Raw genomic sequence first — 15918 nt, 5'->3', positions numbered from 1 at the left:
TGCGGGCTGCGGCCGAGCGCCTGCGGCAGGCGCGCTCCCCGCCGCGATTCCCGGGAATGCCGAGGGGGCGGCTCCGTGCCCGCGCTCCCCGCCGCGATTCCCGGGAATGCCGAGGGGGCGGCTCCGTGCCCGCGCTCCCCGCCGCGATTCCCGGGAATGCCGAGGGGGCGGCTCCCGGCCCGCACGTCCCGCCCCGTGACGCCGGTTGCCATAGCGCCCGCGCCGCCGGCCATGGCGGCCGAGAAGGAGGACGAGGTCGAGTGGGTGGTGGACACCATCGCCGGCTTCCTGCGGGGGCCCGCCTGGTCCATCCCCATCCTGGAGTTCATGGAGCACAACTGCGAGGGTGAGCGGGGGGCTCGGGGCGGGGCGGGTTCCCCCGGGACAGCGCCTCTCATTCCCGGTGCGCGGGGTCCCTGCGGCCCGGCGGCGTGCGGGAGCGGGCACTCCGCCCCTCCGGCCGCTCCCCGGGGCCCGCGATGTTCCCCGGGAGAGCCGGCTATCCGGAGGTGCCGTTTGCATCCATTAGCTCGGCCCGGGATTACGGCATGAGCTTACGGCCCACTCCGAGCGAACGCTGCATCCTGCAGCGCCTCGGACCCCGGCACGGCCTCCAAAGGAGCTTTCCTTAGGAAACTGGGCTGGACAGCCGAAAGCGCCGTCTGGGCAGTGGGACATAGAGGGAAAAGGCCCAAAGTTCAATTCTGGTCCGTGGGACATAGGGGGAAAAGGCCCAAAGTTAAATTCTGGTCCGTGGGACACAGAGGAAGAACGCCCAAAGTTAAATTCTGGTCGGTGGGACATAGGGGTAAAACGCCCAAAGTTAAATTCTGGTCAGTGGGACATAGGGGGAAAAGGCCCAAAGTTAAATTCTGGTCGGTGGGACATAGGGGTAAAACGCCCAAAGTTAAATTCCTGCAATTGTGTGACTGTTGTCAGTTAAGAGGTGAAAACAGCTGAGTTTTAGTACCTCGCAAAAATTATAGTCAGCACTATCAGTGTTTACTGGAGGTGTTTTGTAGGTGATCCTGTGTGTGAGTTTAGCTCGGAAGTAACTCCAGTTAAACTTTCATTTCTTTCTTCGTCTTCTTTAGACAATCAGGGCATGATTTTGGCAGCATGGTAAAGTGGAAGTAGAGGCAGCGAGGGGGGGCCAGGATTGCCCTGTAGCCAGGGGAGATGTCTGTGCAGGTTTATATCTGCAGAGAGGGACGGAGGAAATAGGCTTCCTAATACAGAGATTTGGGTGAATTACTTCTGCTGCTTACAGAACAATTTCTGCTGCCAAAAACCACCCGGATCCTTACAGTAGCAAAGTAATAACAGTTTGGGCAAGTCTGAAAGCAGTGCCTAAGCCCTTTGAAAAAACAAAGGCAGCTTTTGTTTGTGATTCTTGAAAAAAAAAAATTGCTTCTCAGTTTCTCCCTGAATCGTTTCTACCCCCTCACTTTGCTTGAGGCACAATTGTCGTGAGTCTGTACACCTTTCCCTCTTAAAACTGGGAAAAGAGGAAGGGAAAGCTTCTGGAGCCTTCACAGCTTAGAGAAACCTAGACTGGAAGTTTTCTCCTGGAAAGTCTGCCTAAACTTGGGGTGGGCCAAACATTCTGGTTATCATCAGAGGGTCTGGGTTTAGCTATTGAGAATTGATTTATCCTTCTCAGGAGCAATGATCCCTTCTCCTTAAAAGGTTGAGGAGAATTTACTGGCAGTAAGAAGATTTGTGGAACCGCTGTAAATTTCCACCTAGAGTGAGGCAAGCTCATGATGGTCACATCCTGCTGTGCTGACTCCATTGCTGGTTTTGTGCTGACATACCTTGTCAGGACAGAGTCCTTTGCATTCCCAAAACGTTTAACCTTTGGACTGGACAAGCAAATTAGCAACAGTCTGACTAACTGACAAGAATTTGTGATTCCTCGAAAATACAGTATGGATTTTGGTAATCAGTATGTGAGGAATTTATTTTAAAACTGTAGTTACTTAGGCCAAGTCCTTGCACTTCAATTGGTAAACTTACTGTAATGGTTTTTTATGTGTTAGTAAGTGTTTTCTTTCTCTCTCTCCCTCTTTCTGGGAACTTGATTATTTTTTTTATAGCTTGATTAATATCCTTTTACATCAAACTGAGATTAGATGGCGTGTATCGTCCCATTTGAGGGGTCCTAGTAGAGATTTTCAGTTTTAACAGGAAGATAATGAGTGTCTCCCAGGACATCTGTGTACCCTGGCTTGTCTTCAGACTTCAGATCTTTATTCCTGTTGGGGGAACAAAGACTGTGCCAAAACCTTAAGGAATAATGACTACATGATTCAGGAGCCCTGAGTCAAGAAAATCCAAGGTCTCTGTTGCAAGTACTCCTTAAAGCCACTTAACTGAGAGGAGATGCTGACTGCAGCTTGCTGTACTTGGCACTGAACCTCATCCCGCTGTGTCCCAAGGACAGAGCACGGTGTGTGCCAGCTTCCCACTCTGCTCTGCAGGAGGAACATCCCCTTGGCAGTGCCAGGCTAGCTGTCACCGAGGGGTGACATCCCTGTGTCACCCCTGCTTGGGATCCGCAGGGCAGGAAGGTGGGGAAAAAGGGGACAGAGAAGCCAAAGTGAAAGCTGAGGTCTGCAAGACCCGAGAGGGATCCCCAGCCAGGAGGAAACAGAAGCTGTCAAGTGTCTTTGCGTTGCTGAGTTTGGTAATATGCTGGTTGCCATAGAACTGATATCTATGATGCCTTCCCTACCATTTGAATTTAATCCTAGATATTTGTAAACCTTTTATTTTAATTTCTTCATTTAAAAATTTGCCTTGTGCAAAACTCACGAGCAGTGTTGGTTTTCGAAAGTACGATTAAAAAAATTTCCTCTCCTTTTGGGGGTCCTGAAATGTGTGATAGGATTTCTGTCGTTGCACTTCTGTGGTCGAAAGTGATGCTGCTTTAGGAAGTGCCCCCTGAGCTCACACAATGTCCAGGTTTGGAGTGATGTGGCCTCAGGGCTGTCATGGCTGGAAAAGATGTTAGATGGCATCAAAAAGTCACTCTAAATTTAATGTGAAGGTTGCACTGATTCCACAGGCATCACCAGCATCAGAGATGTCACATGTACGTGAAAAATAAATCACACTCGTTCACCAATTTAAGCAGAATTCCCATTCTTCAAATGACTTCAAAGGATGTTCCTGAGAAGTGACTTGTCCAAGTGGCTAATCTTGAAGGGGATTGAGGCAGACTTATTTCTAAGCCTCTGCTTTAATTGCCAGGTTTTACATTACCTCTCTTAAGTTGTTGGCATGCAAAAAATTCAAATTAACCCCTCCGCCCCCTAAACCTTAGTTTTCAGTTCCTTTCATTTTCTGCTTCTTCCACATATTCTGCAGCACAGAGATCATGAGCTTGAATAGTTCCAGTCAGGGATTTTAATATGGACTTACATGAATATGATTAATATCGCCTATAGTATAGGAATGTCCATTTTTCCTAAATCAGGATAGATATAATTAAAATATAACTTAAGATTTCCTCGTTGGGTTTATCTGGTTTTGCAGGCAGGGACTCATTTTCCTGCATCACCTTGGCTTCTCACTACATGAATGACATTTAAAAAAAATAGTTTAAGTCATTAATAAATACATCCTCCATGTAAATACATGGAGAGTGAAAAATTTCCTGCTTGATGTGTAATCTGCCACCATAGAACAACCTTCCACAGATCCATGGGGTAGTTCTTATATTAAAATTTACTTTTTAGTGAATGTATCTGCTGAATCCTCAACTTGCTAACAACTCTATTATGAATATACGTTTTCCCAATATTAAATTATGCAGCTTAATTATTTCAATGATCAAAAGCACATGCTTAGCCTGAGTGTGTAGAAAAACACAGGGCTATTATAAATCATGGCCTATATTTTCATTGATTAAATATATACCCTGGAAAGGTTAATCTTGCTATTTAGGGTATAAGCTAATTAGTGGTGGTTTGTACACTGACTGCAAAATGTTTTTTTTTACTCCTCCTCAGTTTTTGATGATGAAGAAGAAAGCAAGTTGTCTTACACAGAAATTTATCAGGAGTACCAAGCTCTGGTGAGCATTATTCACTATTTGTAGTAAATTTCTTAGCAAAACAATTTAAAATGTTAAATGAGTATTTAGATGAACTTCTAATTAGGTTATTATTGTTATTTAGAATTTTTTCACATGTTATTTAGAAATCCTGTGAGTTGTTAAAAATATGCATTTTTATGCCTAAAGACCAGGTACACAGAAAAGAAACTGTGACACAGTCGTAGCTCTTAGGCTGTTTTACATATTTTTCATTAAAATTAATATATCCTCTACCTTCAAGATTGTATTTATAAGCTTAATAATGGTATTTTCTGTCAAGTTAAAATGACAACCAGCAGGATGTCTGAGAACACTCACAACTTGTATTTTGTTCACTAATGAGTCTGGGAAATCTTTTGAATTATCTTTCAGTCATCAGAAAAAACTGCAGGAGATTTTTGGAGCTTAAATACCGATAAAAGAGTACATGCAGATTTCTAAAACACTCTTTCTGTAATGAGGCTGTGGAATACATGATACTAAAAAGCTTTGATTGAATAAATACAAACCAACATTGATTTCTGCTCTGACCCAAAGGCTTTCAGGCACAGACTGGCAAAAAACCTTTTACTTACATCAAAAAACCCATGAGGAATACTAGCCAGGAGTTTGGGGAAAAGGTAGACAAGTGAGAGTCCTGGAAATTGGAGAAGATACATTAAGGAGTAACCAAATTTAGCAATTAAAATGCTGATTTTGAACAGTTCATGAAAGCAAATAAAGCTTGTCATCAGAAAAGTCGGTTAGGCTATTGTGGTGGTTTTCCTTTGAGTTTGTAAAGCACAACATGAGCAGAAAAGAATACACAGTCATGACAAAAATTTCTATGATTCTCAGGGAAAAACCTTAGAAGGTAAGGCATATACTTTCTTACAGGTGGAGAGATTACTAGAGGACTACCTTAAAGAAGTTGGAATCAATGAGGAGAAGTTTCAAGAAGCTTTTTCTTCTCCTCTTGCAAAGACCCACACCTCACAGGTATTTGCCTTCATTAAGTAATGTATGGATTTCATTCTTAGCTTGATGTTTTCCCTAACACAGCTGGCAGGAGGTGAAATTTGGACAAATTTTCATGGTGGAACTGTAATTTTCAACTGAACTGCAGCTCTAAACTTACACTGGGAAACCAAATTTTGTCATAATATTGCCATAATGTTACTGCAGACATGTTGATCTAAAGGCATAACCCACCAAGTTATTTTCCCAACCATGAGCTCTTCTTGTATATCTGGAAAAACAGACAGGAGAATGAAATATAATTATTAAGAACATGCTCCCCAGAATTGAAAAATCAAGCTAATTTCAAACAGACCAAGCTGTTCAGGATTTCTGTGAGGGTTTAATTTTGTGCATACCTTTCCTCCCACAGGCCATTCTGCAAACAGTGTTGGCAGCAGAAGATTTTAGACTATTTAAAAAAATGATGGTACAGAAAAATATTGAAATGCAACTGCAAGCAATTCGAATCATCAAAGAGAGAAATGGTGAGAATTGATGAATGGGGGGTTCATTGCAGGTTTTTAGAGTTCTTTTAATGACTCTTTAAGCCATTCATAAATGAGTGTGAAACGCTCCAGTTCAATTTATGGGAAAGCATCCAGCTGATGATACTGGGACGGGAATTTCATTACTTAGTTCTTGGCTTGCACTCTCAATGACAGCTGTCTGTATTTTAAAGTTAATAGAATTTCAGTCTGTTTGTCTCAATTTCTGTGTGAAACTTGACTGAGTTTTCTGTTGCCCCATTTTGGTGACAATTGTGAGTTAAAGCACTTAGAGCAGCAGTTCCTCAAACGAAGCAGTATCAATAGCTGGACTCCTGCTCCTTGCATGGCAAGGATGGTGTAGTGTCTGCTGTGTTTATGCTGCAATTCACACTGAAAAATCCATTCAGAAAGCACAAGTTAAGGCCTTCATCATGCTCATACATGCATGGGAAATAAGATGGAAGAGAAAATAATGCACACCCAACTTTGCTGCCCTGGTGCTGCTTCTGAAAGAATTTTAATCCCACTCCTTCCTTCCATGTCTTTAGTTTTACTTACTTCTTATTGTATGTGTGTTTTTCAGAGAACAATTTTTGAATTTCATCTTTCATATAACAGCTACATTTAGGAGCGGTTCAGGTGGCCATGGCTGAATTGCAGCCTACAGGAAAAGCCACATAATGGTCAGTGCAGAGTTTGGCTTAACCTTTGATGTCAAAACTTTCATTGCCAGAAATCTTTGCCTGTTTCCTACCAGGATTTAGGAACTTTTCCTCTAGGATCTAGGAGCTTTGTGGAAACAGTTTCAGAAGAAGTATTACATGGCTTTGGTTTTGTGAATGTGATTTTCTGGTGTTAGGGTTTGTTTTTTTTAACTTTTCTTCTCTGCCAATTGGAGCACAAAATCATTTTCCTTAGAATAATGCATAAATCTTGGTTTTTTTGCAGGTGTATTGCCTGAGTGTTTGACAGAGGGTTCTGATGTATTCAGTGAAATTGAACAGGAAGAAATGAAAATACTCAGGGAAGTTCTAAGGTAAGAAATCAGTGAGTCCAACTTTGTATGTTATTTTAAAATATAGGTCTGTAGGACCTAACTTTTCCAGCCTTTTCCAGGGAACTGCCTTCATCTTAGAGATAACAAATAATTCTTGTCAACATCCCACCTGAGGAGAAACAGGTGGTGCTGGGCAGTGGGTGTGCTCAGGAACATGCAAATAGTGAGTGAGAACTGTTGCTATGATCTGTTTGAGACCAGTACAACCTCTGCAGATTCTCCCCCACTCTCAGCTCACAGACACATAAACAAATAATAGCAGATGAGTCCATCCAGGTTATATTAAATAATGCTATTTTCCCTCTGGATTCTGGAAATACTTCCCTTCCTGTCGTTAAATTAGCAAATGAAATAAAGGGATAGATAAGTCCTGGGAATTCCTATACAATTTTAGCACAAAAAATTGTGTGTTTATCTCAATTATGTATTCCTGTTAAGACTTAGGTCTTGGAAATATTTTGGATGCTCACAAATTCACATTACCTTACTTGCTTTGATAGTTCTCAAATATTTAAGCAGTGTTAAAATTCCCTGAAAAATCACTTACCACTAAAGGAGTTTTGAATGTTTACTCATGTTTATTGTTACAGAAAATCTAAGGAAGAATATGAAATAGAGCAAGAGAGTAAGAGGACTGAAGAAGTGAGTATCTTACCTTTGTATGTGAGCTATGGGGATGATCAAGGAATCCCCTGATATTCTGCTCTGGCTGTGCCCAGAGCCCTTCCAGGCAGTGTGTTCCATCAATGCAGTATCCCACATGAAGCACATTCCCTGCTCAGCACCTGAATCCTGAAATCCTGCTCACGGGTGTCAACCTTTCAGATCCAGAGAGCAGCTGAATTGCTGATATTGTCATGATCAAAGAGCCTTCAAAGTGTCAGCTGCTTGGAGATGACAGCACTCATAATCCCTCAGGAATTACCTTCAGGATCACTTGGTAGACAGCGTAGTTATTCATTAAGTGTTCACAAGACAGAATTAATCACCAGGACCCAGAAATCCTCTCCAAGAGACCATCCCTTGATGTCCATCAGAGTAAACCACAGAGAAAGGAAACTGAATGTAAATGGGGACTGGCCAAATTGTGGCATCATGGCAGTAAACCTCCCCTTGACTGGAAAAACAGGCAGGTTTTATCCAAATATCTATAGACCACCAAGAATATTCTTGATAAACAAGCCAGATTGCAGAGCCCCCAGTAAAGTTCACCTGGCCAGAGAAGGTGATAGTTAGTGTTCACTGATATTTTTTTTGTTAATACAATGTTTTAACACAAAATTATTTCAAATTTTAATGAATGCTCTTGGGTTCTGACATAAATTACATCGTTGATCAACAGCACAGACAATTTCTAGACAGAAATTCTGAGAGAAGGGTTGGATTGTCTATAGTGTAAACAATGCAGTTTTAATTAGAAGTTCTTCAGGGAGATTGCTTTGTGTGGACAGTTCAGTACCTGAGGTACAAGTGCCAGGAAATGTAACAGTTGGGTTTATTTCTTTTCTAATTCAAGGCACGTGCTAAACTCAAAGCTCCAGATGTTAGCCACAATTTTCCAGGAGATTCAAAAGAAGCTGTTAAAGTTAAGGAATCCACTGAAGGAGCTGAGGACTCTGAAGAAACTCCAAAATGCCCATTAGGTAATTTTAGGGGGAGTGCAATGCTGAGTGGGCAACATGATGCTAGTTTTAAATGATTCAAGATTCAAGATTGTATCAAGATTTTAAGAATTTGGCTGGATAAGACTGTGACAAAAGTGTATTTGCCCTGCAGGAATACCAGAAAACATGGGATGTTTTACTGTTCCATGATATTCTGTTCTGATTGATTATTTTTATCTGATGTATTTCTATTCTTTCTAATTGTTTTCTGTGTAAAATTACTTAGACGCATGTCATAAATCTACAAAAGAAGACCCCAAACCAGTTCACCCAGTACAAAAAGGAACTGAAAACTTACCCCAGCCCTCTTGTACCAAGGGGAAAGAAGACACAAAGAAAAGGTCTGCTGGGAAAGGTTCAGAGAACACAGTGCAAAAAGCTGGGGTGAAAGGACCTGTAAGTTAAAAACAAATAAGAAAAAAAGCCAAACATAGAACAAGGATGCAAAAAGAGAGGATTACATGTACAATATATATTTAAAATAATATTATCTTTAAATACAGAATTTCTGTTATTGTAATTGGGTGGGTTTGGGATATTTTGAGTTTTTTATAAAAAAACATGTAAACATTCTTTCATGTTATTCACAGTTTATTTAGCACAAAGTTCAGCTCATGATTTCTGGTTTCAGAGTAGAATTCAGCATTCAGTCCTTTGGTAATTTTCTCAGGACACAGCTGGGACTTGAAGCCTCAGCTTGGATTTGTTTTCACCTGGTAATTTTGGAAGCAAATGTGATGTGAATGTGGTTTTCTTGCACAGGACATTGATAGAACAGAATTAATTTAATTTTTTTTTTTTTTCCCCCAGGATTTATCAGAAACTGAAAAGCAGGAGCTGAAGCAACGTGAGGATTACCTAAAGAAAAAACGAGACCTGCTGCTGGCTACAAAGAAAGAGTCAAAAAACAATGTACCACCACCACCAAACACTGACCAGAAAGAGGAGGAATCCCCTCCCAAAGAGGTGAAGCACTTTCATATAAACCCAGAGGTGCTTTCAGTGCAGGTATCCATGCTGCTGCTGAAGAGTGGGAACGGGTTAAAAAGAACAAGGGGGGAAATATTTCCAAGTTACTGGTTTTGCAAAAGCTTCGGGCTGGACGTTTCAGTGATGAAGTTGGCATTGGTCGGCTTCAGCGTCATCAGACTCTCCTGAATAACTTCAGTATATGAATGGATAAAATGCCTTTTTGCTCCTAGTCTGTGACCTACTGTTTGGACTTCTCAAATCTCAGGGATTTTATTTTTCTTTGCAAATGCTTGAAAGCCCTCAAAAAAGAGGAAAACACTAGAAGACCTTAAAACCCTTTTACATTACAAAACAATTTAATAAATTCTGTTTCAAACCCCAAAATTATTACTCTCCTTTATACAGCAAGGACTTAATAGCGTGAATTCAAGTCCAAAGACTTTCTATTCCCTCAAATATTTTTCAGAGTTGCTGTGTATTTTATTATGCTCAGATGGTGCCCCAGATCCTGGTAACTGGGGAGCCATCAGGACAATTGCTCAGCAGGAGCTGAAGGTGGGGCTCCCAAAACACGGATCAGGGCAGTGGGAGAGGGTGGGGTGGTGGTAGGAGCCCCATCCACCCCTCTGGTCCATGATGGGGCTGGTGGGTGCTCATTGCTTACTGCAGTGTTCTTTTCACTGTTTTTAGGAAATGGCAGAAGAGAAGCAAAGGCTGCTCCAGAAGAGGAAGATGCTTGCCGAAAAGTTAAAAGAAGAAGTAATTAGTAAGCGGTAGTTTTAAGAGGCTCATTGCTGGCCCCAAGAACAGAAGGATGTTTTTAGAATAAATTACCAGTAAGTGAAGGGATTTCCAGTCTCACACTGGGATTTATAGAACTTTCAGACAAGCAGCTCAGTACCTGCTGCCTCCCTGCTGCAAATGCCACTGAAACACACCGTGAACACTCGGCTTTCCAGAGGGCTGGAAATTCCCTGACTCTGTCCCCAGCGAGGCTGTGCCATCCCTGCAGGGCACAGCCCTGCTCCAGCCCAGAGCCCTGAGCCTGGAGAACAGAGGCAGCAATGGAGAGCTGGGAAAGGAATTCCTGTGGCAACAGCTCCAAGCTCAACCTTTTAACTTTTTCATTTCAGCAGTGCAGAACTTGGTTGCTTTCATTAGCCCATTCTAAACAAACGGCTCTTTTTCAGCTGCGCAGTGTAATAAAAGTCTGGTTTCACAAGGAAGTGCCCCCTCGACCACCTCATTTGTGAGAAAGCCAGTGGACCCTGGGAGTCAAGACACTGACAAATCCACTCCAAGTTACAGTGGTTTAGAGGCTTTTGGGGCAGTTTCCCAGTCCCCAGGTCCCTGTTTGCAATAAATGCAACTTTAACTAAAAGGAGCTGCTTTAGTGCGTAGATGAGGCTCTTCCCAGCAGTTCATTTCCAGAGTAGCACAAATCTTTTCAAGTCCTTTTTCTGGTTCGGCTTTCACATACTCAGGAAGAAACCAGGAGAGGTCACCCTTTGCCCATGGCATGGCCTCATCCAGAGTCACCCTTTGCCATGACATGCCACAGCAAGTCCCAGAAAGAGACAAATCCACCCCTTCTAGTTTCATGGAATTTTTATTAACAGTTATAAACACTACACGTTGCTACAATTACAGAGTAATTTTATATCTGAGTTTTACAGCTCAGCATTAATATGTAAATACTTAAAACATCTTCACAGTCTGAAACTAGTACAGGGGGAACAAGAAATTCTGGTGTCCTCTGTGAAGGAGAAAAGCAAGGAGCAGCCCTGCAGAGCAGCAGCCCCTGTCAGGTTCACAGCACAGAACTGGGGCCTACCTGTTCAGCTTCTGGCTTTGTCGATCCTTTTCCTGCTCATATTTTGTCTTCAGTCCCTTGAACGTCTGAACATACTCAATAGATTCAAGTGCATTATAGAAGTTTTCTACTATATGTGCAATAAGGGACTTAATATCTTCCTGTAGAAGAACAAAACAGGGTTTCAGCCTTAAATGGGCACAAGTTCAGAAAGCTTTTGAGTTTAGTTTGGAAAAATAAGTGATTCTTTATCCAGAGCCAAAACTCTGTTGTAAAGAACAAATGTGAAGCAATCAGATTTATCTTCAATAAAAGTGCTGAGATCTAGAGATAATTAATGAGCTTCCTACAGAAAGAGACAACGGACTCAGCACTGTCCCAGTGCTGTTTGTGACACTTCATTAACCTTCATTAACCAGTCTTGGAGAGCTGCATTTTGCCTTTGGACCTGAGGTGCCATGGATGTGTCAGAGCTGAAGCTGAGCTCACCACTGAACTCACACAGCAGACTTGAGCAGGTTGTACCCAGTTCCATTATCCAACAGAGCACCGATAACTGGCTCAAAGAGGTTTCCATGGATGGTGCAATGCTTATAAAATTCATCTTTCAGGCCAGATATCTTCCTCGTAAAGTAAAAAACACCTCTATGAAGAATAAACTCTAGAACAGGAGCCAGGGCTCTAATCTGCCTCTCATGGAAAGAACTGAAACCCCTCATGTCACCCAGAGAAGATGCACCCCCAAACCATGAGCATTACAATCTCATCCACACTCATTAACGTGAATTCCATGTTGAAGTGTACACTGGAACACCCTCCACACAGTGCCCACCATGCCTGGAAGAAGGAAATCACAACAGCTCCATACTCACACAAGGCCAGAAATGTGTGTTTTGAATTCATCAATGCCAGGACTCTTAGCCTGTTCTTAGCCTTGGGACTCCTCAATAGCACTTTTCCACAAGCACATTCCCAGCTGGCATCGCAGGCTGATCCTCAGGACCAGCACTGCCAAGTCACTGCCAAACACCACAGGCCTGAAAGGGGGAAAAGAGATAAAAATCATCCTTATCTATTTCCCACGTCTTCTGAGGCACTGGCCCGAAGTGGTGCAGTGAGAACAGGAACACAGCAAACACAGAAGAAATCCAGGTATGAAAATATTTTTGAATCCTGATAGAAAAAAAAATCATTCAACACTGGCATTCACATCCACCTTTTACATAACAGGAGGAGTAACAGAAGGAACAGCCTACAAAGAATGTAGGCTTTTGTGTTTTCTTACTTCAGCTGTGGCCAGCACATTCCCTGGATTGAACAGAGTACATCCATTAACTGATCAGCGCCTCCAAATTTGGGATCGGGATGGCAGCATCAGCTCCAGTGGTGAGAGAGGCATCCTGCAAAACAAAACAAAACAAAAAAAAACCAAAACCAAAAAAAAAAACCCCCAAAAAACCAAACCAAACCAAACCAACAAACAAAAAAACAAACAAAAAACAAACAAACAAAAAAAACCAAACACCCCAAAAAAACCACAACGGAAAAAAACCCAAAAAACCAAAACAAAACAACCCCAAGGAAAACACAAAATAGTTAATTACAAGGGTACTAATTCCTAAAGTTTCTACAACTTTTTTTAAAATGAAAATGAAATAGAAAATGGAGATTTTATTTGGCTGGTTTGTTTCCTAGCTGCCCTAAGACAGTTACATTCAACAAACTCCAAACCACTTTCACTCAAATGGTCACTCTGCTGGGCCTCTTGCATTACAAGTTCTTGGACCATGAACAGACTGAAGTCTTCTAGATTTGACAGCATAACTGTGACAGATATAACCTGCAGATGATCCATTCCCCAATAAATAAGAGATTTGGGTTTTGAAGTAAAGTTTAGTATTTATTATCAAGTAAAGTAAAGCTGGCAAGAAATAGAGTTAAAAGTTTTGGGAATGTTTAATGACAAAGTTTCTATAAGAAACACAGTAATAAGGTTACAGAAAGACAGCGGAAAAACAGCAACATCTTTTCCCACTCTTTCCCTCCATTGGAAAGGACACAAGACTTCCTGGGGATTGAACAGCCCTGATTTAGGCAGGAAACATTCACCTCCTGCTACTTGCCAGAATATCTGAGGCACTGATCTGTGCCTGTTACCCACGATTTACTCATTTGGCACCGAAGGACCAACTGGACACATGACTTTGTACAAAATTTTCTGTCTCATTTACATGCAACATGAATGAATAAGTTCCTTATGGATGTGGTTTTCTGTGAGAAAATAACTTCTCAGCCTAACATTGTGACACAACAGGATGCCTTAGGACTGGGCTAGTCCTGGAACAGAATAATAGGATTAGGGCTGATCTAATCACTGAACATCTACAGGACTTTGTAATGTTTTCCTTGCAGTCCATGTCCATTGGACAGTTCACGGGTTTTTACTCCAGCACAGAAACTCCCTGGAATTTCATGTTCCTGAGGAACAGCAGCACTGAAACCAGGAGTGCAATGCTCAGGCATAACAGCTGCTTCAGCCACAGGAGTGAAAGAAATTCTGTTTTCCCACTGCTGATTAGGACAGATTAATCTAATAACGAGAGGATTACAGGATCTTTTGGGAGGAACCAGCCAACAGTTCAAGATTATCTAAAAATACTTCTCTGGCCCTGGGCCAGCAACAAGCACACCACCAATCCAGCTGGCACTGCACAAAGAGCCGGTGCCAGTTTTCACATCCTCGTCCCAAGGACTGTGCTGAGCACAGGCTCACACAGAGTCACAACGCCCAGAGCAGCCAGGTCAGGCACTGCAGAGCTGGGGGCAGCCTTGGCACTGGGAACGCTCCCAGCACAGCAAAACTGGCACAGAGGGGCCCAGCAGAGCCCAAACTGCTTCACTGGAGGGGCTTCTTCTACTTGGGTTAAAGCCAGCCTGAAGCTTCACTCACCATTACAATTTCAAGAGCTGGAAGAATTCTCAACTTTGCCAAAGTTTTGAAAAATGCATCTCTGTTCTGAGGTAATAGGAGGGAAAAGGTTCAGAATTCCTTGAAAATCTTTTGCATAGGAAGAAAGTAATTATAGGTATATTTGGGTTAGAAAACTCTCTGAAAGAGCAAAATATTTTGTAGCAGATTTTCTGCTGGCTACTATGGACCTTCCTAGAAAATGGCATTATTTCTTTCTGACTGGTTATTAGGATTGGCTCTTTCCAGCAACAGGACTTCAGAACTGCCTGAGCAGACATTAAACCTCAGTGCCTGCAAAGATTACCAGCAAATCTCAATTGCCCAGTTTGTGCCAAGGGAGCTGCTGGAAATCAGAGCTCTCTAGTTGTTTAGTTCACAGCTTTACACTGGGCTGCGTCAAAGTCTGGGAGGGCTGTGATGATTCCCATGGGAAAGTTTCTTCCTTTAAGGACATACAGGTACAGCTCATTGCCTTGCTGCTCCCAGAGGTGCAAGTGTACAATCTCAACTGCTTCATAATAAAACAACAAAGGTGAAAATAGCCCTAAGAAGCGAGAGCCACTGAGGTTTGCTCTGGTGGTTAGGGGCTCACACAGCACTGACACCTCTTTTTCTCTTCCTAACACCTCCAGCTCCTTTTGCCTTCAGCACATTTGCAGTTCCACTGCACTCCAACAAGCTGCTTCCTGAGGCCATCTGGGAGAGGGACAATTAACCCACGGAACTTTGGCAGCCCCTTTCTGATAAACACAATCACACAAACACCACTCCCCTCCCAGAAAACACCGACCGCCTGAGTCCCACCATCACACGGATTTCTGAAAAGCCTGACATTCATGATGAGAACAACAACTGGTGCTCTAAGCAGGGGCAATTTAACCCTTGCACAGAAAAGAACAAATATTTGCTTATTTACAAGCAGGTTTAAAAAGGATTCACAAATACATCAAGTCACACAAGACTAAAATACCTGAAATAAAACCAGCATGTTTCAATTTACTGTACCTGGCAGATTTTTTCCCAAATTTCATCACAACCAGCTTTTTCTTGAAAACTCAGTGCTAAATCATAGTTCTCTGCTTCTGACCAATCAGAAGTACCTGTTTGAGGTAAAACCAAGAATAATTGTTTCTGAAACAGGTCTGCACTCCATATTAATCTCTATTCCCTTACAATATGTGCCTACAAAACAAGTGTATTAAATCACCTGTTCTGTCATAAAGGACATCACCTTTATTTGGACCAATTTTATGAGCACTACCTTACACAGAACATATTTGAACATGCTTGTTTTTCCCCATACCCAAACCACTTATACTGGCAAGAACAGAAGGATGTTTTTAGAATAAATTACCAGTAAGTGAAGGGATTTCCAGTCTCGCACTGGGATTTATAGAACTTTCAGACAAGCAGCTCAGTACCTGCTGCCTCCCTACTGCAAATGCCACTGAAACACACCGTGAACACTCGGCTTTCCAGAGTGCTGGAAATTCCCTGACTCTGTCCCCAGCGAGGCTGTGCCATCCCTGCAGGGCACAGCCCTGCTCCAGCCCAGAGCCCTGAGCCTGGAGAACAGAGGCAGCAATGGAGAGCTGGGAAAGGAATTCCTGTGGCAACAGCTCCAAGCTCAACCTTTTAACTTTTTCATTTCAACAGTGCAGAACTTGGTTGCTTTCATTAGCCCATTCTAAACAAACGGCTCTTTTTCAGCTGCGCAGTGTAATAAAAGTCTGGTTTCACAAGGAAGTGCCCCCTCGACCGCCTCATTTGTGAGAAAGCCAGTGGACCCTGGGAGTCAAGACACTGACAAATCAACTCCAGGTTACAGTGGTTTAGAGGCTTTTGGGGCAGT

General features: G+C 42.5%; 1 protein-coding gene across 1 annotated transcript; it reads left to right on the top strand.

The window, feature by feature from the left end:
• The first annotated feature begins 215 nt into the window (after positions 1–215).
• Positions 216–10625, top strand: CFAP36 (cilia and flagella associated protein 36). Its single transcript, XM_066316595.1, has 10 exons — positions 216–346; positions 4017–4081; positions 4979–5080; positions 5472–5586; positions 6538–6625; positions 7237–7288; positions 8163–8289; positions 8537–8706; positions 9121–9276; positions 9973–10625. Exons 1-10 carry the CDS (start codon positions 232–234, stop codon positions 10057–10059), a joined length of 1077 nt encoding a protein of 358 aa, XP_066172692.1. The 5' UTR covers positions 216–231; the 3' UTR covers positions 10060–10625.
• Positions 10626–15918: the final 5293 nt, after the last annotated feature.

Source organism: Sylvia atricapilla, chromosome 3 (assembly GCF_009819655.1).
Source record: "Sylvia atricapilla isolate bSylAtr1 chromosome 3, bSylAtr1.pri, whole genome shotgun sequence".
NCBI classification, from domain to species: Eukaryota; Metazoa; Chordata; class Aves; order Passeriformes; family Sylviidae; genus Sylvia; species Sylvia atricapilla.
The sequence above is the reverse complement of the archived record's forward strand: the minus strand, read 5'-3'. Positions and strand labels throughout refer to the sequence as shown.

Excerpts from the sequence above, each read along its gene's own strand:
- CFAP36 (XM_066316595.1), top strand. The coding sequence starts at position 232 with ATGGCGGCCGAGAAGGAGGACGAGGTCGAGTGGGTGGTGGACACCATC. Across the intron at positions 5,081-5,471 it reads CAAAGACCCACACCTCACAG|GCCATTCTGCAAACAGTGTT; the intron begins GTATTTGCCTTC and ends TTCCTCCCACAG. Across the intron at positions 5,587-6,537 it reads AATCATCAAAGAGAGAAATG|GTGTATTGCCTGAGTGTTTG; the intron begins GTGAGAATTGAT and ends GTTTTTTTGCAG.